The sequence below is a fragment of the Dromaius novaehollandiae genome, chromosome 1 (assembly GCF_036370855.1).
Source record: "Dromaius novaehollandiae isolate bDroNov1 chromosome 1, bDroNov1.hap1, whole genome shotgun sequence".
Taxonomy (NCBI): Eukaryota; Metazoa; Chordata; class Aves; order Casuariiformes; family Dromaiidae; genus Dromaius; species Dromaius novaehollandiae.
This window is the reverse complement of record NC_088098.1, coordinates 195,072,331-195,097,081: the sequence shown is the minus strand read 5'-3', so window position 1 is coordinate 195,097,081 and position 24,751 is coordinate 195,072,331. Positions and strand designations below refer to the sequence as shown.

Below are 24,751 nucleotides of genomic sequence, written 5' to 3'. Positions count from 1 at the left end.
GACCCGTGGGTCAGCTTCAGCCCTGCCTATGGAAGTGCCCCACGCCAGTGCCTCACACCAGGCTCCCGAGTGGCAGCCTGTGCGCCCTCCGGGCTGCCCTCTCTGCTCGCGTAGGTGCCCCCCTGATGCGGCAGTGTCCAGTTAGCAGGGGGGCCCATATCCTGGCAGCGGAGTCCTGGATCTTGCCCACCAGCTCCCCACCGCACTCCTTGCCCTCATCTGGCGGGGTGGGAGCTAGGGCTGTGCCGTGCACCTGGGGACACCTCATGCTCCAGAGCAAAGGTGGGCTGAGCCCAAAGGGGAGTGAGGGAGCTGCACAGCCTCAACTCACAGCGCAAAACCTGCTGGTGAGACCCTGTCTAGCTGTGCTTTTGAGGCCCTCCTGCAAGATGTGGAGGGGAATCCAGTGTCTGAAGGCCCTCAGGGAAGAACCACATGCTGCACCACCTGCTCCCTGTTGCAAGCCCTAAGTGTGATGGACTGTGCTCCTCTGCACAGGGCTTGACGATGGTGGGTGAGGAGGCAGGAAGGCTCAGGGTGTGAGGGAGGGAGAAAAGCAAAGCAAAGGCTTGCAAGCAGCTGCTGCAAACTGTGCTAATTTCCTTCTCTGGAGACTGCTCCAACCCATGTCAACTGCAGTCCGAGCATTGTTCCGCTTCTGCCTCTGCTGTCGGCTGCCCAGGGAGGCCTGGCCAGTGTTGGTGCAACTCACATTTGGTTTATGAGTGCCAAAAAGGGAACCTGTAACATGTAGCTGATCCCTCGTTCAGACTGAGTGGAAAGCGGGTAGCAGGCCCAGCAGTGCCATGGGGGGGGGGCATCGCTGCCCAGCCTAGCACAAGCGCATCAGTGTTTTACTGCCGCGCTCCCGAGTGACCAGACCTCTTCTGTGCCAGAATGACTTCTGCACGTACATGCAGCTGGAGTATGCCGAACAGGACAGGTCCTCCGCCCAGCTGAAGCAGACGGCCTTCTCGCTCCCCGCTGCGAGGCAGCAGCTCTCCCACGGGGAACCCGTCCTCCGCATTTGTTCCCTGGCCGACCACACGCTAGTGACGGCTCGGGAAGATGGTGTCGTGTCCTTCTGGTCTTCGCAGCTGAAAGTGAAACGAAGCAAGATGATTTTTGTAGGTGCTTTTTGTTTTCTTATAAGCCCTTCATGTTTCATGCTGACTTCTTCTGTTCAATGTGCGAGTCTAAATTATGATGCTCATAAGTGATTCTGCTCTGCAGGAAGAGAGAATTGCTCTTAAAATGCAGGCTCATATTAGTTCCCTCAGTGTGTGGTGATTTAAAGTAGAAATATTTCCTTATATGCTGTTGTTAAAGATAAAGCCTATAAAATTGCAGAATTATCAGTGACTGAGCCCTCATAACATTATTGGCTTTACCAGTCTGGCTCGAAAAAGAAGTAAATGATCAAGATGTTAAAAAAAAGGTGAGTTTAATTGAAAATGAGTGGGAACAAGAAAGTTCTAGAATGATCCAGAACCTCATGCAGGTTTACAAATTATAAGCATAATGTGGCATTAAAAAAGACTTCTTTTTTAAATGTGGCAGTATCATGATCAACAGTCTCATAATTTGAACCTTCAGGTAGTTTAACTGCAGTACCTATAAGCCACAAAAATTACAGATCTGTTTAATAATGAGTTAAAAGCAATAAAAAATATCTGTAGAACTATTATATTCCTTAGTCTACAGGAAGCACATAGAAATATATTGTTCATACAGTGTAATACTCCTGGGAATGACTAGCTGTTGTTTTAATCCCCAAGATCATTTTAGCTACACTTGCTTGCATGAGGACCTGAAATCTCTGATGCATTTTATTTTGGTGAAAATGTCTGTTCCTTTCATTTGCTCCAGCAGCTCCTAGCTGAAAAGTAGTCCTTGCGGAAAGATGATATACTCCACTAAGGTTCACAGTTGTATAGGAGTTTCCATTGCTCTTGGTGTGTCATTGCTGCAGGGTTATCGCTGTTGTTGTAAACAGCTGACAGTTACAGGAGTCTGTTGATTAAAAAAAGTAGCAGTTAGTGGTTGGGAAAGCAAATGCACTTACTCTGCATCCAGAAAGAGACGCTGGGATATGAGGGTGGTCCTAACTCTAGGAGGATGTGAGGCACATCAAGACTTTAGCAAAAGCCGAAGGTTTCCCAGGGGGCGAAACCCCACAAGAAATGCAAATAATGAGGAGTGTAAGCTCTTGTTCAAACAAGCGCCCAGAAGAAGTCACTGTAAGCCCATGTTCACATGCCTGATCACAGCAGCCATACTTTGTGAAACAGTGAGGCAAGAGTCAGCCCCACCAACAAAAAAAAGATGCTGTATAATGATTGATTTGTCAGTGTTATAGGTGGTGAGCAAAAGCCTCATCCTGAGTGGAACAGGATCGCTCCTCGTTCCGCTTTATACTTAATAGGAAGCAATCTACAGTGTGCTCAACCTGGCTGAAGTCAGTTAACCTTCAGCTTTAATCTCTGCAAGGTGTTTGAGGTCATTGGATGTGTTAGAGTGCAGCCAAAGCAGAACCCACACTTGGCAGCATCATCTTGTCTTTTCATGGTGCATGGGGATGACAACAATCTCTCTTGCTTTTTAGGAGAAGACCGCCAAGAAGAAACCTAAGTGGATGTTGGATTTCACTGTCATGACACAGTACAACAAACTCCTCCTGGGAACAGCGTGAGTGGTCTCTTACAAGAAATACACCTCACAAGTAAACATCTAACTGCAGTAATTTCCTGTCACCATGTCTGGGGAAAGGGCAAAGGAGACCTTAAATGGTCTCAAGCGAGGTACTAGTGGGTTAAGGGCCCTTTTCCAAAATCACCACAATGACAAGCTTGTTAGTCACTCTCTGCTCAAGGGCCATGGATGTAACAAACATGAGTCTGGTTGCTTGAAATTGCAGCTTGATAAATCCACACAAAAATGTGGGAAATAATTACACATCATCTTCTGTGAACTCGTTCAGTGACGTTGGATCAAATTCTATGTTCACAAAAAAATGAAAAAGAACAGGTAATCCACATAGCCACCTTAAATGAGTTCCGTTATGGACCACTCTAAAAACTATACTTTAAGAATGTTTAAAACAAAAAATGTAACACACTGCCAAGTGACAGGAGAAATCTGCTACCTGTTTAAAATTTGTCTGACAGTGATCGCGAAATCCAGTTGTACGAACTTTCCAACTTTGAGCCGTACTGCCAGATCAGTGCCTTGGAAGCCATCCCTTTGAGATTGGACTACTGGTAAGCAATACTCCATTCCTGCTGTCATTCCCAGTTCAGCATCAATACTCTGTAGTCTGCATTTTCTGTTTCACTGTTTGCACTGTTGGATCTGTCTGGCCTTGACAGCAATTATACTTTCACGTGATATTTCTTCACAATATCCTGTTAGAAATACAAAGCTGTATTGTTACATAGGCCATTTTATCTCTCTTACTTATAATCTTAATTACATTACTCTATCCACATTATATGTTTGGGTGTTTATTCAGCTTGAAGTCAGACTGAATGACAAATGATAGTATATGGATGCATCCTGCCATTGATGGTGAGTGAATATGAAATACTGCTAACGCCTTTTGATAATCTGCCTCCATATGCCTCCATATGCCCTTGGCCCCTAGCTTGCATTGCTGCCTGTGAAACTATTGCCCTCCCTCGCTTGGGCTGCCACTGCACAAGGTGTTTTTCCATGTGTTTTTCCTGGGGCCCTAAGCCTGTGTCCAATTAGGCCTATGTCCTAACAGAGTGGACAAAATGGTGAATCAGTGACATCGCTTAGCCTTGTTAGCTGACATAACAGCCTCTTCCTGCCTCATGGTGTGGTTGCTAGGAAATATTAATGACTCAGAGACCCTCTGAGGGGTCTGTGGTGGGGCTGAGTGACAAACCGACTTCTAGAGAGGGTTCTTGCTCTCTTGCAGAGACTGTTTGAATTGGGCCACTTTTTCTGAAACACTTCCAGGATTCAGTTTCTGTCCTGTCCTGTCTGCTGTCCAGGTGGCTGATATTCCTCTGCAAGCCACGCTGTGCTCTGCTGAATCCTGCCTTCTGCTGCAGGAGTTGGGGCATTATTCTGAGGACAGTACTGGCTGAACAGGTTTAATCCTGCTCCCTTTCAAGTGACTAAAAGCAGGGCTACCTCCAGTGCGATAAATGTCCCTCTTAACTACTGTGTACTGTACCAAACAGCCTGCTATTATGATAAAATATTTATAACTAATCATTTTGTTAAATGAAACATGTACTTTAATGCTTTAATGCACCTTTTATAATTAACAAGCCATGTTACAATTAATTTTGCAGATGATGTTTCACAGTTTATTATCAGGTAGTACAAGGATATGTAATAAGAAGCAGCAAACAGTTGCCTATATTAAGCTGTAGTGTTGCAAACAAAAAGCAAGTAGGCTCCTGGGAAGCTTAGTATTATTGTTTTGTAAAACAGGTATAAGGGTAGGACCTCTGCCAAACAAAAGGTTGGGTTAATGGGATGATAAAGCAATAAACCTTGTAATGCATGAACACGTTATTGTGGAGGTAAAAAGTAACGGGGATGTTTTAGCACAGACTTTAATGAAAACAGGGTTTTGTTCACACCAAATGTTTAAAGATACTTGTAGGGTCAAACAGTACTTAACGATGCATTAGGTGACCTGAATGCTGGCATTAGTGTTGAAATAATGTTTCATGCTTAGAGTAAGGAATCCTCAGTGTATTTTGGTTACGTGAACATAGCTAGCATTTACCATTAAAACTGTCCAATTTGCATACTGCAGACTGAAAGAACAGGCTTGAGGGGTTTGTTCTGAGCTGTTTTCCCGAAATGAAGTCTCTGATATCTGTCATTCATCTTCTTGTCACCGAGCTAGAGGTTGTGAATATAAGGAACTGTTAGAGATTTGCCTTTGTTAAGTTCACTAACTTGATCACAGCAGTCAAGAGTGTTCTCTCTTATTTATTTCTGCTGTGCAAGCATGGAATATCCACTATAATAAATTTCACATCGATGTCTGGCAGGACAAACCTAATCATGAAGAGGATATTAACAGGACTTTATCTTGCAGTCCGTAAAGCAAAAGTAGACTCAAAACAACTAAACCTCAGATTTTTCATATAACAAATGTAGTCTCAGGAGATGTCTCCAAATGCTTATTAAAGCATCTTCTGGGAAAAAATTATTCTTTGGCTAGAGTTAGCAAGATATGTATCTTTCCTCTTCTGTCCCTGCCTGACAGAATAAACTTGGCATACAGCACTCAGGCTATTACAAATTTTTTATTTTTCCTCCTCCAGGCCCATTCCTCCCAGGAAGTGTTAACCACAGGATTTTGGCTAATCTTTTTTCTTTAGTTGTTATTGTACTGGGAGGCTAAGACATACTTTTTCCTCATAAAGAACTGTCTAAATCTTCTGCATGAGCCAGGTTCTGATTTGGGACATCAAACTTTGCAGCTGAAAGGCTGTAAAAAGCCTTGGCAAATGCAGTACATTGGAAATAGCCCAGCTTCCCTGAAACGTTTAGGTCAGGTTCTCCCGGGGCACGGCTTGGGAGTTGATTATGTGGTGGGTGGCAGTGGTGAGGCATTCTTATGCCATTTTAGTTTTCTGTAAAAACCTAAAAGCAACACACACGGCACAAGGAAGGAGGAAGCCTAGTCGGGTGTATCCAGGCTCTTTTACAGCCTCCATCACTGTGATATGAACAGCTTCTAGCGCTGTGGGGGTGAGCAACCTACTGAGTCTGAGAGGTGCTTACTGCACTTGCCATGTGGCTGAGAGCCAAAAGACATTAACTGAGGAGGAGCTGCACAAGTCACTGCTGACAGCTCCCAGAGGGTCTCCCTGCCTCTGTTCATGACAGCATTGGGCGGACAACCTGTCCATACCATGTTCAGCTCCCCCACTGGCTCATTTCCTCCTGCAACTGGGGATTTGGATAACTCAAATCCTGCACAGCAGTCTTCTGTGCTGGACACAGGACAGCTCTGTGATGGGGCCACATTTGAACGGCTGGAGATTTGCATGTAACTAAGGAGCCAACGGTTTGGCCACACTGTAGGGCTTCAATTAGGTGACTAAGATCTTTATATGCAATTTATGCTCTTGGAGGGGAGAGAGAAGGAACTGCATGTGACCAGTGGCAGCACCTTCACACATGGCTGATAGCACCGAGCTATGGGCTGCGACCAACAGTGGGGAGCAGCGAAGAGCAGTAAGCAGTATTGACACCCTGCCTTTGGGGTGGGAGCTCCACAGCCGCTGGGGAGAATTGCTATCAGTTCCCCCACCCTAAGATTCAGGTACCTCCTGTCTGAACCCTACATAGAAAGTGCAAGATGAAGCAAACCTCCCTCCATTAGCTCTTCCTTGCATAAACCCTACCAACTCTGGGGGAGGGACAGAGTGGGAAAACTCCCCCCCGCAGTACACACAGATACCCTTCATCCTCCCCAAGCCCTGGTGCACCAGGCTTGGCTGGTCTGCACAGACCCTGCGGCAGTGGGAACAATGCTCCTTTCACTGGGAGGGCACCACTCAGCTGCTGAGCACGTCAAGCCTAAGTGGGGACGCAGTGAAAGGTCTTGTTTACTGCTCTTCTCTTCTGTTTAGTTACACTGATCATGACGAGTGTATGGTTCTCTACGGAGACGATCAGGTACGCACTTGAAAAAGTCTTCCTTTTGGGTTGTTTTCAAATCTCAAATTCTGATTACCCAGTGTTGTCCAATGCTCTTCTGCTTAGCCAGGGAATGGGATAGACTGGGGGAAAAAAAACATTAAAAAGACAGCTTAACCAGTGCAACCAAGGCGTAGCTGCAGCAAGTGAATTGTTTTACCTGTTCAGTGCAGCCAAATGCCTTTCCTGTGGGAGCAAGGGCCAGTTCCTTCTGTTGCTGAGCCCTGATACTGTTGGCACTTTGTCTCTGGCCAGGTAAGAGAGGAAGGGCCAGGAGCTCTCTGTACACCCAGTTCTAGAGAGATGGCTGTGCAGGTGGGTGGTCTCCAAGCCTTGGGTCCCAACACCTGCCCTTGAGCTCCTTGAGCCATTTTGTTAACTAGCTAATTTAAGACCCAAAACCTGGGATGTGTAAAGCACCACTACACTTCATGCTGGATTCAGCAGGCAATCATGAGCTGAAGGCTCCCAGCAACTTGCAGGATTAGGCCTTCCCATGAATTAACGGTGGATATGGTGTTTTCTGTCTCATTCTGGATGCAAAAGGCTGGGGCTGGTTCTCCTCTTCATTTGGAAACTGGCAATTCTCATGTATTCATTACTTTTATTGGTTCTCTGGGCTCAATTTTTGTAAATTGCTGAGCAGTTTTGTGAAGCTGATATGTGCCATCAGCTCTTGCTAGCTTAATCACGGGTCCTTGGATAACAAATATCTACAACATGAATTAGCCATCTGCTAAACACTGCCCTGTTATATTTGTGCCAAATCCTGAAATCCTTATTTGTGCAAATCTGCCTTTGAGATCAGGGACTGAGGGGGAAAATTAGTATGTGCCTACAATTTTCTTACAAAACGTTTCTTGGCTGTTTCTGTTTTTCAATTTTTTTAGGGCTGTGTCAATATTTTGCTCATGTCCTCTGTGGGAGAACTCCTAAGGTAAGCACCTATGTTTCAAATATAATGTAAAACCAGGTAAAAAGTGAAAGTCTTTAATGCTGCTCAGTTTGAATGCTGATAAAATCTTTGTGAATTTTTACCGGGTTTAACTTTCTTCTTTTGATCTTGTATTGTGCTGTGTTATCTTGGTTTATCAATGGAGTAACTGATGTTTCCCAGTCTAGCTTTGGCTAGAATTACCCACCTGGGGAGCTCCATTCTGATGCTGTTGCATAAATTTCTTTGTGTTTGCCCTAAAACTGGAGGCAGAACAGATGCGGAGACGTGCAACCAGATGGAAAATTCCTGTGATACTTTTTCATGATCAAGCCAGCAGATGGTGCTTACTGTCTTTACATGTTTCTCAGAGAAACCCTACTGCAGTGTGTGTCCAGATCAGCTTGCTCCTGCACTATCCACTGGTTTATGGTATTTACCAGGGGAAAACTATGAGGCTCATGGCCACTTGTCACTTTTCAGAGAGCTGAAGGGTTGGACACTGAAGCAATACACATCCCACAGGATTTCAAACCTCTGTGATTTTGACTGTTTCATGGTCTGTTTTCTCAAAATGTTGCTTGGCTGTCATCATAATCATTTTGTGTTTTTTTCTTTAAAATCGGAAGGTGGGAGGAGGAGAGAAATTTGTATCATCTCTTTGGACGGCTTTCCAAACGCAGCTTGCAGAAACAGTCTGTGAGAGACAGCTTATGCCTCTTGTATAAGCTTGTCGAGGCCCAGGAGAGCCTGTACAGATTGGGATGATTTGAAGTCAGTATTGAATAGTGTGTTCTTACAGGAGGCATGTTCTGAGACCATTTCAGCCTGGAAGAAAAGGATGATAAATGTCTCAGAAAAGTACCTTTCTGAGCTGTTCCAAGCACTGATAAAGAAGTGCTATCCATTCTCAGTGCTAAAGGGAGAAAGCTGTTGGATTCCCATGTGTGCATTTGGGCACTGATCCAGTGCCTGGTGGAAGAGCATGTTATGACTCCTGTCAAGTTGTTTGATATTTCTGCATAATACCTGATCTCACTTAAAGAAGCAAAGAACAAAACTTCTAGCTCTTTCTACCCAACAAGCGAGACCTAAACCCATGAGGCAAGGGTAACCCAATGCTGAGAAGCTGCAGAGGATATAGTGGTAAAGGTGCTGGTTTTAATTATTGCAGCCAAGTGTTTGAGATAGTTGTTTCATCCCTCTGATGAAATATGAGAGGAGGGGTCATAGATATCACCTTCAGAAAACTGTGCAGGCTTGTTTGTGTGAAATAAGTGAGGAGGCTTTAGGTACCAGCCCTTATTTTCTGTCAGTGATTTGGGGCCAGGAGAAGGCATGGTGTAGTCAACCCTCACTGCTCTGGACATGAAGATTCAGCTCCCTCCTGCCTGCCTCTGGCAGCTCAGAGGGTGCAGCTCCTTTCACTGTGGAGCTTAGAAAACCAGAACCCAGTTTGCTGTGGAGATAGGAAAGTGTCTCCATAACACAACTCCTGCTTGGGAGTGACCATGCATGAATGACCTTCCTGCCGTCTCTGTTCACTATGCCACCTTGGGCCCTTGCTCGAATAGACCTCGTTAGCTCTCCCACTGGTTTCTTTGCCAGCTGTGTGTATCCTGGAGCAGCCTGAAATCCAGGATTGCCATGGCAGCTGCTTATAAAAGGCACCATAGACTGAGGCAATCCCATGCAACAAGGCTCAGGTGGGAATTCTCATGCAGGTGCTAATCCCCACTGTCCATGGGTGAAGGGGATGAAATATGGCCTTCCAGCACTCCAGGAAGGGTTGTTTGCTTTCTCCCCAACTTAACACCATTGACTTTAATTTTTTTCCAGAACATGGAAGAAACTACCAAAAGGTGAAAATCTGCCAAGCATTTGCCTCGAGAGCGCTATTCTCTCTCCCAGTGTGACTTACATCCGCTGGAAAGTGCATGAGGACTGGGTTACACAGGTGAAAAAATAAAAAATACAGCTGAGCTACTCTGTCATTTGACCAGAGTGTGAGCAGCAGCGTGCTGAGAAGAAGAGGCTCAGCTACACATTTACACTCTAATGAAAAAAGTTTAATTCATTCTGTTCATCTGTGTTTTTTTCCTTTCTACAGACACAAAAAACAGAATAAAAAGTAGCCTAGCAGACTGTACCTTCCCGTGAGCACAACTTTGTATTAAATATCATTCTCTCTCATTCTTTGTAGCTGAATTACTATGACTCCATTAAAGCCGTGATTTCTACCTCCAGCCATGAGTTGACAGCTTTAGTAATAGGTAACAATTTTGCTTATCTTTAAAACCATTAGGAAATTCTTTCAAGGTAATATGTGTTCTCTGTGCTTCCAGGCCTGCAGCTTTTCCAGGTTACTGTAGCCCCACCACAGTGTCATTCCTACCTTCATTTCTAGTAGTGGCCTGAAGTGTAAACATTTTCTTTGATGACAGAAGGGATCCATGTTCTGGGGGCAGAGTGAAAGCAGAATTCTCTTTTTTTCCCCCAGAATTACCAATTTATAAGCCCATCCAGGGCTAGTTAGAAAAGGCAGCAGCCTTGCAGTTGAGCTGAACTGATTTCCTGACCAGTCTCACCAACTTTGGGAGCTAATGCAGGAGAGCAAGAGTCGCAAAGAACATGTGCTACTTGGTAACCTATTCCTATGGTCTAAAAGCATCTCTGACAAGGACATGTGTCCTCAGGTTTTCTCCAGACTACCTTGTTTCCTCCTGCCTGCATGTTTACACTGAAAACTTGGTGAAATCTCAGAAATGTAAGTGTGTTTCTGAGACTGCCATCTAGTTCTTTTTCCCTCACTGGAAATTATGCAAGATAAAAGTCTCTGATTGATTAATAACTGATTTGTTGGTATGTTGGAACTAAAGATTTTCTAAATGACACAGAAGCGTGTGTCTAATTTGGGCAGAGAAACTAGCTGGAGGGTATGGCCTTGGGGGTACTGTCACAGTCTGAACCCTTAGGGAGGAATCAGTGTGTTTCAAATGCCTGGAGGAGAAACTTTGCATTAATTAAGGTGATAACATAAAAGTATGCATATGGAATAATTTTTTCTGTTTTCGGCTTGTGTACAGGAATGCTGAACACCTGCCAATGACTTAAAAATGGATATCTAAAACAAATGCTAAATGGTTACTGAGGAATTATCATGGTACTAAATTTCTGGTTTGTGTCACATGTGGGCTGACTAACTTTGTTCAGTCCTTAAATAACCAGCCCACAAGAAAAGGACTTACATATTCAGTTCACTTCATTTCCTATTTCTGGGACCGCTGCGCATGCACAGGTCTTGTTAGCGGAGGTGAAAAGTGCTCAGCAACTCCATGGCCTCATTTCAGCAAAGCACATGAGCAGCTGCTAAACACTGAGCTCAATGGGACACGTGCAAACGTACTTCCCTGCTTTGATGCATTAAAGACATAGGAAGGTCTCTAAAATCTCTTTCGCTTCCAGGAAAGTCAGCTGCAGAGCTGCTGTTGACTTCAGTGAGAGAAATCCCCTCTTTTGAGGATAAGTAAATAAATACATTTCATCAATATACAGATCAGCACTCAGGCAGCTTTAAACTGTGAAACACTGAACATTTCTAACATCACAGTAAGCAGCGTGTGGCTTTGCTACAGCTTGCTTTATCGCCCAGCCCAGACCTTCCCCCATCCAGTCTGTCTTCATCTGCCCACAGGAACAGAGTGAGAGAACTCATGCCTCCTCAAGGTCACCTTTGGTTTTCATAGTGACTATTTAAATGTAATTGTCTTATCAATCAGAACCTCCTTTACTTTCATAAGCAACTATAAAATCTCTTCTGGTTTCTATAGCAACCATCTTTAAACCCATATATTTGTTTTCTCTAGTCTTACCTGAATTGTTGGAAGTAGTGCAAATTAATTGCTGGTACAATATTTCTCATATTTTTTCCCTTAAGCTATCCTTTCCTGTCATCCAGAACAACACTTACGATGAGACTACTGTCCTTTTGTTCCTGTTCGTTAGAGCTCCTCTTTGTCATCTGGCCACATGAGCAATGCCTCTTAAAATCATCATTTTCTCGAGGAATATGAAAACCTGAAGCCTCTGGAGTTCAGTCTTTCCTTTTCCAGTTCAGGCCCCTATGTCTGTCTCTCCCAGAGAGAAGTGGTGCACTTTTGTTATCCTAAATCACTTGTGGTAATAATTTGCGAGAATAGCACCTCCCCTTCAGTAACCTCCGCACAAAGTACAGTCATTACTTAACAGCAACACTGTGAGTTAGTCAAATATTATTACCCATATAGTGTGAAGAATATGCACAAGGTTAATGGCCCATCTACGCTGCAAATCCAATAGATGTCAAGAAGGTTTTTTTTTTTCAGCTGAAATGTGGTAGCTGCAGACAAAGCCGATACCACATTGTCTATGGTTTCATTTCACCAGACAGTAGGCAGACATACAGTTATCTAAAATAGCTGACACTGGCACAATGACAACTACTCTCCTAGTTCATGATCTGACTATAAAAACACATTGTTTTTCAATTTCAAAAAGTTCATTTTTCCTGGGTAGATCATAACTGGAGGATGTGCTTAATTCAAGGTTATAAAATTAGCAATAGATAATTATTCTGCTCTGAAATTCTGTGGCAGCTTTAGCTGGAATCCTCTCAGTAGCAACAGATCACAACCGCACTGGATAAATACTGCTAATTTTGTGTAACTTCCAGGTTGTATAAAAAAGGACATGGAATATTGAAGAGGAAGAAAGGACGTGAACTCCCTTTGTGGTGCTGATTCCTATCTGTCCTGGGCTTTTCTTTTCTACTGCCTTGTTTTAGGAAAACAACTGTGCTTTAGGAGGGAGATGACAGAAGTGTTTGCTTTTCTCCTAATATCTAATTTTTGTCTGTCACTTGGTCCCTGTGGGGTTTTCTTTTGCTCTCTCCTGCCCAGAAGTCATGTCTCAGGTGCAGGCGCAAGCTGCATTTGTGCCTGTGCTTTGGGATGAACAGCACATGCAAGGACACCAGCAAAGCTGCTGTCAGTCCACATTGCTCTTTGGTAAAAAGGTTGCTAATGAACTGGAAGAAGTTCAAGGAAGGATAAAACAAACAAACAACAGCTAGGTAGCTGAGGTGGGCTCACTTATTAGAGAAGATCAAAACAGCTGTGTCAATTAACGAGCGACTCAGTAACTGTCATCAAGGATTAGGTAGGGGAGGAGGAATACATCAATATGATAAAAAAGGGTATGAGTTAACTACTTCTAAAATTAAGAAAGATGAAAATCCAATGACTCAAGATCATAATGCCTAACTCACAAACAGTGGTAGGTAGTCTGGGGGCTTGGACTCCTTCTAGCTGCCTGGCTTTGCTGAGTGAGGTTTCTGTGTTTTTTCAGGGTGCACTGTTGGAGCTACTAATGTTGAGCAGCAGATGAAAGAAATTCAGGAGCCTGGGAAAGGCTCAAAAGGAAGGAAAGGGCAGCTGGCAATGGGATCTCCTCCAAGGAGAGCCAAAGGGGATCAAACTGTGTTCCGAGTCCACAAAGGAGTAAAAACATTTGCCTTCAGTAAGAGAAACAATCTCCTTGTGACGGGAGGAATGGATCGAACCGTCCGGCTGTGGAACCCCTATGTGCCCAGGTGAGGGGGCCTGTGACACCTGCCAGAGGGCTTTGGTGGGCCAGATGGCAGCGCCTCATGTGGCAGGCGAGCTGTTCCCACCAGCTAACTACGTCCCTACGTTTGGGTAAAGGAGGCAAGTCACTAGTGTCTTTAACAGTCTGTGAGCTCATAAACAGAGCTGTGTGGCATTACTTCTGATACCACCAGATGCTCAGGAGCATCATATTGCAGGTCTTTATTCTTAAAAGAGTACTGCACCCCATTAGTTCATTCAAACCCCAGTGAAAAACAGCTTCTATAAATAGGTGTTTTGCGGAAACCCAAATTGTTTTCAAAGAAAGCTTGGCTGGAGCAATTCATCATCACTAAGCTCACAGTCCTGCATCATTTTCTGCTGAAACAGATGCCTTCAGGAGGAGGAGAGCCTTAGACTCTGAGTCATAGCTTTGCCACATCGTTGTACATTACCAAGACTCTTGGAAATCTAATTATAGGCCAGAAGGCCACTGTGTTGCATTCTGCACAGAGGGGGAATGCCAGGAGCACAACAGAACTGGAGTTTGCAGTAGAGATGGAAGCAGGCAGAGGTGGGGAGCACAAAGAAGCCGTGAAACAGTATTAACTAGCAGGAAAAGCTGCTTTCTTCAGGTAGCTGTTTGCAGTACCTCTGCCTTCATTTTAGTGAAGATTTGCTGTTGCTAAAATTTTCATGAGAAAACTTGCAGTACAGCTCTCCAGAATACAAGCATTAATAGATTTAGGGCCATTACATTTTACTTGGCTTAATAAGAAACGCATAGATTGAAACTGCTTAATACTGAGCTGTTTTTATTTAAATTTCAGCCAATGCATAGGCATGCTCAGAAGCCACACAGCACCGATCTTTTACCTCCATATATCTGAAGAAGATGCTAAAATTATATCTGTGTCCACAGATAACATGATTAAGGTCTGTAGAGGGTACTGATATAATACTCTTGATCTTTCTATGTAAATTTGCTGAAATTTTCCAACTTCTGCATGTGTAACTAGTATATGATCTGCACAAAAGAAACACATACCCTTTGCCTGTATTGGAAGAACATTTGCAATTCTGAAGTCAAATGCTCAGCTTTTGGGACACTGCGTTGTCTCTCCAAGTTTAACTTGGCTCCTTTGAGCATCTGTATTACCACACAGCATAACTGTGCCCAGGGCACCTACCACCCACCCCAGCCAAAGCGAGGCCTGAGCCAGTGCTTTGTTTGTGATCAAAGACCAGATGAGACTTCTGCTTCAGGTCTCTCTTCTCCCTTCCACAAGTTGCAGTGGCTGTGCATGCTTTGCAAGGGATGTGCACAGCTATAAACAGGCCAGAAATGAGAGCAGAATTTTCCTGTTGGTGCATTTGTCAGCACTTCCAACAGTGCTTTTTGCTGCTGAACCTCTGATCCTTCCAAAGAAATGCTCCAAAATAGTTGAACACTTCTTGCCAGACTTCCTACCATCCTCCTGCAAGCATGCTAAGTGCAGCCTGGGCAGGATGCTCACCTGCACACTGAGGTGCACCAGGCTTTAGAGTAAAACACATTCCCTTTTCTTCTATTTTCCCCATAGATCTGGGATGCTGAGGACCAGAGCTGCTTGTTTTCAGCTTGTTCAAAAGCAAGCGGAATCAAGGGCGAGCTCTCTGCTTGCCTCTATGCACCTGGCACGCAATCACTTTATGTTGCTGCAGATGCACTTGCTCTCCTTTATCTGAAATTGAGGTAAAGGGTGGCTGGGGATAAAGGATGTGGAGGGTACTTTGTATTGGGTTTTTTTTCAGAAGTCAGTGCTTGGGTAAATGTGGGGTCTATGAGAGAACAGTTTACTAAGGTCACACAGGAGTGCCATAACAGCGACAGATAAAGAGCATATTGTCTGTAAGGACTAAAAGCCTCATTCTCCTTATCTCAGTTTTTAGTGCCTTTTAAACTGAGCATCCTTCTTTCCCCTCTTTGGCTGATGTATCAGGAAAAAGATGGATAGCAGCTCTGAATGCTCCTACCTTTTGTGACACTTCTATAGAGTGTGGCCCAGCCGATCTGATCCCTATCTCAGGAGCCCTGGGGGAAATGCTGTGTGACTGTAAGGAGGGTACGCTACATGCTTTGTAAGTGACTGGAGTGATTTTCTATGAAACAGGCCTCTTCCAGAGCCTCACTTGGTAGTTTCTCACGTGGAGCCTGTTCTGTGCTGCAAGTATAACAGAGCATTCAGGCAGGTGGTGAGCTGCTCAGAAGGATCTGTAAGTGAAAACTGAATTGCACTAAAGAGGTAGTACTTCTGACGTCCTCGTGTGAGTCTTAGCTATTTTCTGTCTGCCTGTGCATTTTTAATGCCCTGCTCTCTACAACTGTTTAGCAGCCCATATGGAGAATACTGTAGAAGGTATAAAGCAGCACACATCACATTCATCTTCTCAGCAGCTGCTCCTGAGAACATGGCTCTGTTATTTATGCTGCTCCCTTTCCTGCTCCCTGATCCCACTGGACTGTGTCTGTCTAGAGTCTGCAGTGGGTTTTCCCTTGGGTAAATGATTCAAGTAGCAGTAAACCCCAGCAGCTGTCCTGGGTGCTGCCCCAGGAGTTTCCTCCAGGGTTAAACTGGAAGGACAGCTGATAAGATAGACCAGTACCTTGTTTTGGTACTCCGCTCAGCAGGATCTTGTGTCCCTGCAGGTGCATGGCCTCGATCCACTGTGCTGAAGTCACTTGACTTTTAGCCCTTCTGTGCTGACACATCCGGGCATCTCCTACATAAACCGGTGCAGCTTCTGTAGGAGGGATTATAGGTACCAAAATCGCTGAATATTGGATTAAAGCAGGGCTGACCATCTCCATCAGTCTTTTGAAGGGGGTGGTATGTACTCTGAGCACAGTCACAGGGCAGGTCCTGCAAACGAGGCCAGTGTTGGTGGACCTGTCTTGCGACCCAACGAGCACGGCAGCCCGCAGGGTGGAGCAGCCCAGACGTGGGCAGCTGTGTGCCCACCCCACAGTGGGTGTTTACACTACAGGAGCTTTATCAGCAGAAATGCAGGTGCTGGACACCCACATCCATGTCAGTACAAGAGCCTTTAAAGATTCTTCCTTATAGTCCTTATAGTCCTATAAGCTAAATCCCATTCAAACCTGTCCTCCAGCCCCCACTGTAGCATTGCTGAGGTAGATATTTGAGATCTCAGTAAAGGTGGCAGAAGGGTATGCCTTTTGCTTGCCGTTCAACAGAAAAGAAAGCCAGGGCATGAAGCGGGGGAGCAGGGGTGGCAATTCAAATGGAAAGTCTGAGCTTCTTTTCAGACTCCAACTTTCTTTATCTTTTTTTTTCTTTCTTTAAAGACAGTTAAAGTGTGGGATTTTGAAACAGGTAAGCAGTTATTTGAATTCACCAGTGCTCATGGAGAGGCAGCAATCACCTGTTTGACTTTTGATGGCAGTGGAAGAAGGTACATTTCTTTCCATGTTTATTAAATCTCTGTAGGCATTATTGCTACCACATGCAGAAAAAAACATTCAGTTTGAATCTTGTGTTAGACTGGTTACAGGAGGCCGAGATGGATGTTTGAAGATATGGAATTACAATAATGGGCACTGTCTGCATACTCTGAAGAGGGGTAAGCAGTTTGGGAATATCTGAAGGAAAGACTGGAAAATATTTAAAGGGCACAGATGTGAGTAGATTGGTTTCTTTTCTCCTGCAGAAGGAAAGTGTGACGAGATCTGTGACTGCACGTATGTGGAGGTGAATGGGAGCAAGTAAGGTCTTCCACAGCATTGAGTGAGCCTTGTCCCAGGGGCGGATACATTTGGTGGGAGTTTATGCAGCAAGTAACCCTGCTTTTCTGTGGGAAGGTACTCCCCTGAGACATTCCTGAAGGATTAGTCAGATCTGTGTGCCTCAGAAAGAAACATGTATTGCAGCTTCTGGAAAGAAAAAATAAATAAATAAATAAAACCAAGCAGAGCTGTAATACAGACAAACAGAGCTGCCCAGCCTGACCAAGCAAGCTCAGGTTGTCGGTGACTGCCTGTAAGGGCAGGCTTGGTCTGCACATCCATAGTGGAGCAATGCCCAGGGAACCCCCACACCTCCAGAGAAGATGTAGGATGGAAAGAGGTTAGCTGGGAAAGGGTCTGTCCCAGGGGCTCCCATGCGTCACACACATCTCCACACCACCTGCAAAGGCAGGGCTCCCAGGGGAAGGTCCCTACCCCTCCTAGGATCCCCCGGGAGAGAACACGTCCTGCCTCTCGCGAGGACAAGACCAAACGTTGTGAGCTGTCTTGGTCAGGACGGAGTCCCTTAGCAGTGGCAGAGTTGGTCCTGAGCTAAGGACTTAACTGAAAGCTGTATCAGTTGGCTTTTACATTTTTCAGCTGCCCTGTGAACTGTTTTATCCCCTCCCTTCTACACATGCATTTAGACAGAAGTGTGCAAATCAGATGGTGCTCTAAAAGATAAGCTGTCTATCTGTGTCATTGCTCTGCTACATCATAGACAATACACTGTGCTATTTGTCTTATAGCAACACATATAAGTCAGAGCCTATTACGTTAAGCATAGTGCCAAGCACATCGATGAAAAGCTCTGTGGTTTCCGAGAGAGAGTAAGACCTGAGTGGCAGATTGCAGGTAACTGCTTCATCCTTTGGAGACCAGTGGGTAAATTTGCCCTTGTATGAATATTTGAACTAGCCATATTTAAATACTTCCTCTCTTTTTAATTTTGGAAAAGTTTGTTGATAAAGCAAATGTATCCTGAGCTGTGTCCTGAATGTTCTCCTAGGTGTATTGTAGCTGTTGGATGGGACAGAAGAATAAACGTGTACTTTGTAAGTAGAAAGACTGCATCTAAAAGAGATGATCTACTAGCATTAAAATATTGGTATAAAATGCCTATTTTAAGTGAAAAACAGAACTCAGTGTTTTGATCTTTGTAAAAACTGAACAGGAACAAAAAACTTTTTACCACTACTAAAACCTTCTGTCGGGGCTTGAAACCGAAAATATGTCCAAGATACACAAATCCTGACGGATCATTCCACAGGGCAAGTGGTGTTAAACTAGGCCTCCCCCTCTCTAGACTATGATGGTGCTGAACTCAGAAAGCAGGCACAATTTTGAGGCTTCTTCCAAGGCTTGTATGTGTGCCATGTGGATGAAACTCTGAATTGCCTGGTAAAATCCCAGTCGCTTGGGTTTGGATTGACTTTGGGGACTGGGAGCAGTTCCTTTGAGTTCAGCTTGTCTAATCAGTGCAGAAAGTTCGGTGTCTGTACATCTTTGCACAGTAAGTGCCACAATGTTTTCTTGTCCTCTGAATTCAGAATTTTGGGCCATTTATAGGGAAAAATCTGTGTAAAACTTTATCTGGCAGTGATCAGAGAAACATGCAGTTACCTGCTGTCAGATAGCCAAAACACAGTGGCCTCTACCAAGGTTAGATTTAAAATGCAGAGAGGAAACATATTACTTCTACTGATATGAAGGGCCTGTTCTTTCCTCATAAGATGCAGTATTTCCTTCTGTGCCCTTGGGAATTGCCAGCAGTTATTACGATTTGGCATCGTCATACAAAGGAGTTTTCATCATAAAATGGATGTTTGTTGAAACCAAACATTATTGGCTTCAACAAACAGGGCAATGTTGCGAATGGGATTGAGAGGGAAAGAAAAAGCCTGTAATTAGCTTTTGGCCATTCTGGGACACTTCTCTTGCTTTCTTTTTTTTTAAAAACAAACAAACAAACAAACAAAAAAGTACCTCACTTCATATTAAATTGGAAGAAAAAGTAATTCAGGAACCTCTTTAGCTTCTGTGAAGTGGAATTTCCATTTTCTGGCCAGCTCTTTTTGCAGGGCAGTACTGTTCAGTCTCCATAGCACTGGTCTTCCCTCCTGCTGAGCAGGCGAACATGTCTAGGGAGAGGGAGAGCAAACTCCTTCTGTCTGTGGATATACAGTGTCTCCCTTGTTTGTCTTCTTTGGTACAGGACTCCACAGAGGAGCTTCATCATGTTCAGAAACCTCAGCCCTTTTGGCAGGATGACATAGTAAGAACCCACCTCGAGTATATTTCAAATACATTTTTTTAAGGAGCCCAGGAAGTTATGGTGCAGTGTAAGTCAGCATGGATCAACAAATAAATACTTGGTCTGGATTTAATTTAGGCAAATGAGATTTTTGTAGTCAGCTTTTAATTTAATTTTAGCAGCACACATGCCTTGGTCACTACTTTTCATCATGTCTAGGAGAAGTCAGAGACAGAAATAGTCTGAGCTCAGGGAAGAGGAGACAGATAAAGCTGAATGTTTGTGAACTGAGGTGGGAGGTGGAAAGCAGGTACCACCAAGCCTGTGGCAGGGTCATGGAAAATACAAGCCTTTTGGGAAGGGAAGATGAAGAAGGGAGAGGTTATTCTCATGCTTTATGTATAGCACATTAGACTGAGAGCAGGGATCACTTCTTCTAGGCTCTTGTGTGTGATTGGACCAAGCTGAAGAGAGCCTGCTGAATAAAAGGGGAGGATGAACGATTTTTCCTTCATGGCTTTTTTTCTGTTTGCATCCAGACCCAAGGTCATAAAGAGGATATCTTGTGTGTTGCTCATTGTCCACCAGCTCTGCTCGCCACAGCTAGTTACGACGGTGAAATTATAGTTTGGAACATGAGCTCTGGCTGTGTCTACTGCAAACTTCACACTCCACTTCCTACTGACTGCACTGAGGGAGGAGGCAAGTACCATTTGGGAGCAATGCAGTGACAATGAATAAACCTCAGCTTTCCAAAATATTTGCAAAAGGAATACCAGAAAAATATTTAAGATAGAGGTTACTTCTACCATATATACATATATATATATATATATATATATCTTTACTATACAAATAGTAAACCTTATCATTCGAACTTTTAAAGAAAAATAAAAGTTTTGTTCTAAAACTACTAAAACAGCCTCTTTCAGAAACTCTCAGAATTTTCCTTTTTTTAACTCCAAAATAAAACTGTAGTTAAAAAACATGATTCTGCAGAGTGCTTTCCATTTCAATAGACTCAAGCTTTCCACTATAAAAGGTTTCCATCTTTCTCTGATCAGCTCTGCTGAAAGCCGCCAGTGATGATATTCAATATCAATGGTGGTTTTGTGAGGCTTTAAAGGGACAGCTCTAATAAATGCATATCAGCATGTTACAGCTGAGTTAGAAAAGGACAAAAGCAGGGGTTTTAGTGATCATAATTTCAATACAGCAACAGGGGGACATCTTGCTGTGTCAACATGATTTATTTTATTGGTTCAGTTTTATTCTTTACAGAAGAGTAATTCTGAACTCTTTAGCATTTAAACAGGCTTGCAGTGAAGACATGAATTTTGTTCTTCCTTTTCCTTTCTAAGCTGTAGACACAAGTGTTACTCAAGTTGTATTTCTAAGGACTCGCATGACTACACTTGAATCTGGAGCAGCAACTCTCATTTCCAACGGGCCTCAAGGTAGGAGTTAGCACTGTGATGTGGTGTATGTCCCAGCAATGTCACAGCTCAGTGGTGTATGGGGTGTTTTTTAAATGATCTGTACTACAGTTTTTCAAAAAAGAGACCTTAATTATGTTTTTTGGAAAACTGTGAGTTAGTTGTTTCTCAGATTGCAGTCATAACTAATCTTTCCTCTCCCTTCACTTTTTATCCATAAGGATGTATTTTCAGATTATTGATTTACAGCTTCTAAAGGGAGGTCAGCATCTTAGAACATGTTCCTGTGGCTACTGAATGCTCCTCTCCTGTGCAGTAAAATCTGCAGGAGCTCTGGCCCTGGGATAATGTACTGATCCATTCTACGGGAGAACTTTGTTTTTTGCTGATAGCAAGACTTGCTCTAACTTTTTTTGATTGCTATTTTTTTCCCCCTTAAATTTGGATATTTTATTGATCCTTCCCTTGTCTTATGTTAAAGTTTTAAGTGAAAATAATCATTTGCTCAGAAGGCAAATACCTGGAGAATACCTGAGCTGAGTAATAAAAATGACGAAACATCACTATTAGAAAAGTCAGTGTATTACAGATCAGTAGTAAGTACCTTGTAGACAAGTGGCAATTAGTGGAGAATAGTTTGATCGTTACTTCTAATTTTGATTTCATCACCTCTATGTTCCTGTCCCAATAGACTCATGCTCCACAATTGCTGAGAAATACTTTTGCCATTCTGATTTGTTTTTCTGCAGGTTCTCTCAGCTTCTGGAGTCTGCTCAGCGGAGCCCCACCTCCAGCAACCTTCATACCTGTAAGTTTGGCTGTTGACACTGGCAAAAGTAAGCCAAGCAGAACTGTTTGGCACTGTCCTTGCAGTTCCAGGTAAATTGTGTATGGAGAGGGGGAAGGAAAAGTGCAATCTCCTTGATTAGCCATTACAAACGTGTGTCTCCTCTTTCGATTTGTTGTATCACCTGTATGTTGCAATTTAAGTCCGTTGAAATAGTCTATCTGTACTGTATTATCACAGACTGAAAATTATTGGTTAATCATACCTGAATGTCTATTTCAGTCTAGAGTGAAATCTCCAATCAGCAGCATAGCTGTCACTCCTGATGATTCGTTTCTTTATGCAGCCGATAGTGATGGTTATGTGTATGTCTACAGCATCAAGGATTATGCCCTTGGGAATCCAGAGCAGGAGCCCCCACAATGTATGTGGTATGAGTTGTTTTTTACATAGATAAACTGTTTGAATGGTCATATGTATGTGTGTGCATCTGGGCAAACGCAGTAAGAGAAAATAAGGATTAAAATAAACAAAGTACTTATGATTTGAGGCTATATCAAAAAAACCTCCAAACAAATCAAAATACTCCTCCCCGACACATTTTTAATCTGTTTTCCTGTCTTGTACACTCTCATAAATCTAACCTTGGTTATGTGATGACTTGTTTTCAGCACAGCTAAATTTGCCCTTGTGTAGCATTTTAAGTAAAACAATTTAATGGTCCATTGGCTAAATCCTAACAAACCTACTTTGAATTCAGTAGGAGGTAAGGACTGAGCAAAATCTCGGTAAGGATGTTGGCATATCATCCTGTGACACTCAAATCCATGCAGTTTAGTGGAAGATAAACAGACATGCATCAGTTTAACGTGCTCTGGGTGAAAACTATTTTAACATTTTGTTGCATTAAAACAATGTTACTGAGGCAGAAATATTTAGTTTTTTATTTCGTAGGCTTTGTTTGGCCTTGCACAAAATGTTGTTGCCTGTCTTAAGTGTCTCTCAGTGAAATATTCTTTGCTATTGACATATATTTGTGTATTACTGTGAATCATATGGAATATTACAATTTATTCTTTATTTTGCTGTAGATATGCATCATTGGCGAGCGCACATAAAAATGGTTGTATCGTAAGTATGGTTTATGTAGTGCAGTTTGGGCTGTGTAAATATCTACAAAGTACACAGACCTATAAACAGCTGCTTCTTAGTGCAAACGTGTTTGGGTTACTTAATTATCATCTACACTGGCAACACTAGAAACCTCAGCTCTCTCCTCTGCCAATGTTCAGAGGTTGCCTGTGGTAATTACTTTCTCAAATCATGTGAAGCGCCATTATGGTGCCATTTTTACATCGGTGTCATTCAGATATGTCTGATACTACCTGGAGCTTCAGTTCATCGAAACAAGCAGCTGGGTTACAACATCAGCACCGTCGCATGTGGCCCAGGTGTGGGTATCACACACTCCAGCAGAGCTACATCAGCACTGCCGCACATGCCTTAGGCACAGGTATATCATGCTCCGGCAGACCTGTAACATGTGCCACAGGCATGGGTATCACACGATGTGGTAGAGCTCCATAAGCTCTGTCGCGTGCCCTCAGCACAGGTATCGCACGCTCCGGCAGAGCTTCTCAGTCCAAGAGGGCTGGATCTGCCAGCCCCCTCAACAATCTGAGGGAGCAGGGACCCCAGTGGGCAACCGATCCTGAGAGGTGGATTCCCTTTCTGAATCTCTCTTTGGAGGATCCCTCTCCCTCACAGTCTCTGTAGAGGCATGCCAAGACGGATAAGCATCCATATATTGAAGTCAACCTGTAAAGCTGCCCCCCACAGAAGAAATTTCAGGCAGTAAAGTTCAACAACAGAAGGCATGAGTTAGTGATGCTGTCACAGGTTTCCTAGTAGGAGCCTCTGCACATACCTTTCTGTTCTGCTCTCTGTTTTGATAGATTAGAGGTGATAGATGAAGATAGAGTCCTGTTGTCCTCATCTATAGATTGCGCAGTCCGCCTGTGGAGTTTGGATGGAGAATACATTGGTAAGTAATATTAACAGCTAAGCACTCAGAAGGCACCAGTTGCCAAACAGCAGATGCACGTGAAAGAAATACCTGCAGGAAGATGATATAAACTTTTATAATTACCCTACCACTGGAGTCATAAGTTAGTGAGTGTCTAAGTGACAGAGTCTTGGAATGCAGCAAGGGATTTAGGGTTTGGACCTGTACTCTTCAGTCTTGCATCTTATTCAAGTGTAGCTCCTAGTGATATAAAATATGACCGGATGGGTTTTGTTAATATCCACAAGGAATGGCTATGGGGTTTTCTCTTCTTTCCCATTCCCAGCATGCCTCTTACTTTCTGACGAGGAAGAGTATTGTCAAACCATATTTAGAAGTGAACTCCTTCAGCTAGAAGAACTAAAGGCCAGATTTTTAAGACATTTTAAAATTTGAAGATGTAGATGCTGAGGGTTTTTTATGCTTTTTTTTTTTTTGTTAATCTGTGGAACTAGTATGTTTAGGTCCTATTTTTCTATTTGCATTTTTTGGCTCCTTCAACACTTTTGAAAGTCACTCAAAATTATTTGAGCTAACATCCACTGAATGCAGTACTGTTTTTTAAGATTGATCAGGGTCCATGGAATAAATAACATCTGACTTTGAAGATTACATAAAATGCATTTATTTATGGAATGTTTTTCAAAGAGCTATACTGTAGCTTAATCACAGGCAGATAAAAAAACCACAAATATATGCATGACAAATACCTGTATCAGAGTAGCAGATACCTGGTAATCAGGCTGCTCAGCTGTAACAGAGAAGTTTAAATCCCTACCCCCACATCAAATTTAGTAATGCACCTGGCAGTCCAGTACCCTTAATTTCAGAGTTAGGGGAAAGCAACCCTGCTTCACATGAATAGATAGCCTGGAGCCAAAGATCAATCAGGGCAATGCTTCAAGTCCCCCCTCCCTTAGTATCTTGCCTAAAACAGCGACTGTTTTCTGTATGTGCTTTTTGTTGCAGCTCATATGTTGTCATCCTGCTTTCTGCCCTTCCTCTTCCCAGAAGAAAGTTTATTCAAAGATTTCCTATGACCTTCAGCTGCTACCACACTGACTGTTGATGAGTCCACTGAAAAGCAGGCTGTGAATCAACACATCTGCCTCTTTACATGGCTGGTTTTTTTCCCCCCCCCTCCCTCCTCCAGGGACCTTTGGCC

General features: G+C 43.4%; 2 protein-coding genes and 1 long non-coding RNA gene across 3 annotated transcripts in view; 2 read left to right on the top strand and 1 right to left on the bottom strand.

The window, feature by feature from the left end:
- The window catches only part of LOC112988424 (uncharacterized), a 14,906-nt gene extending 5,019 nt beyond the window's left edge, over positions 1-9,887 (top strand). Inside the window, exons 4-9 of the mRNA XM_064504952.1 lie at positions 897-1,127; positions 2,606-2,688; positions 3,168-3,260; positions 6,633-6,678; positions 7,590-7,636; positions 9,473-9,887. Of these exons, the coding sequence (XP_064361022.1) occupies positions 897-1,127; positions 2,606-2,688; positions 3,168-3,260; positions 6,633-6,678; positions 7,590-7,636; positions 9,473-9,602 (630 nt within the window). The 3' untranslated portion in view covers positions 9,603-9,887. The remainder of the gene's footprint in view (positions 1-896; positions 1,128-2,605; positions 2,689-3,167; positions 3,261-6,632; positions 6,679-7,589; positions 7,637-9,472) is intronic.
- On the bottom strand, positions 1,428-3,392 carry LOC112988389 (uncharacterized). The gene is made up of 2 exons (XR_003260525.2): positions 3,146-3,392; positions 1,428-2,013 (listed from the first exon to the last, which is right to left on the bottom strand). It is a non-coding gene; the product is annotated as an uncharacterized LOC112988389 (long non-coding RNA).
- On the top strand, positions 9,860-24,626 carry LOC112988387 (WD repeat-containing protein 49-like). The gene is made up of 17 exons (XM_064507602.1): positions 9,860-9,906; positions 13,019-13,262; positions 14,088-14,193; positions 14,841-14,992; positions 15,411-15,517; positions 16,611-16,713; positions 16,802-16,881; positions 16,969-17,023; positions 18,054-18,099; positions 19,260-19,319; positions 19,838-20,000; positions 20,666-20,755; positions 21,484-21,542; positions 21,804-21,945; positions 22,891-22,972; positions 23,477-23,565; positions 24,556-24,626. Exons 2-17 carry the CDS (start codon positions 13,054-13,056, stop codon positions 24,624-24,626), a joined length of 1,614 nt encoding a protein of 537 aa, XP_064363672.1. The 5' UTR covers positions 9,860-9,906; positions 13,019-13,053.
- Positions 24,627-24,751: the final 125 nt, after the last annotated feature.

Coding starts and splice junctions, on each gene's coding strand:
- LOC112988387 (XM_064507602.1), top strand. CDS start 13,054: ATGAAAGAAATTCAGGAGCCTGGGAAAGGCTCAAAAGGAAGGAAAGGG. Junction 14,993..15,410: donor CTCCTTTATCTGAAATTGAG/GTAAAGGGTGGC, acceptor TCTATGAAACAG/GCCTCTTCCAGAGCCTCACT. Junction 20,756..21,483: donor CATTTCCAACGGGCCTCAAG/GTAGGAGTTAGC, acceptor GTTTTTCTGCAG/GTTCTCTCAGCTTCTGGAGT.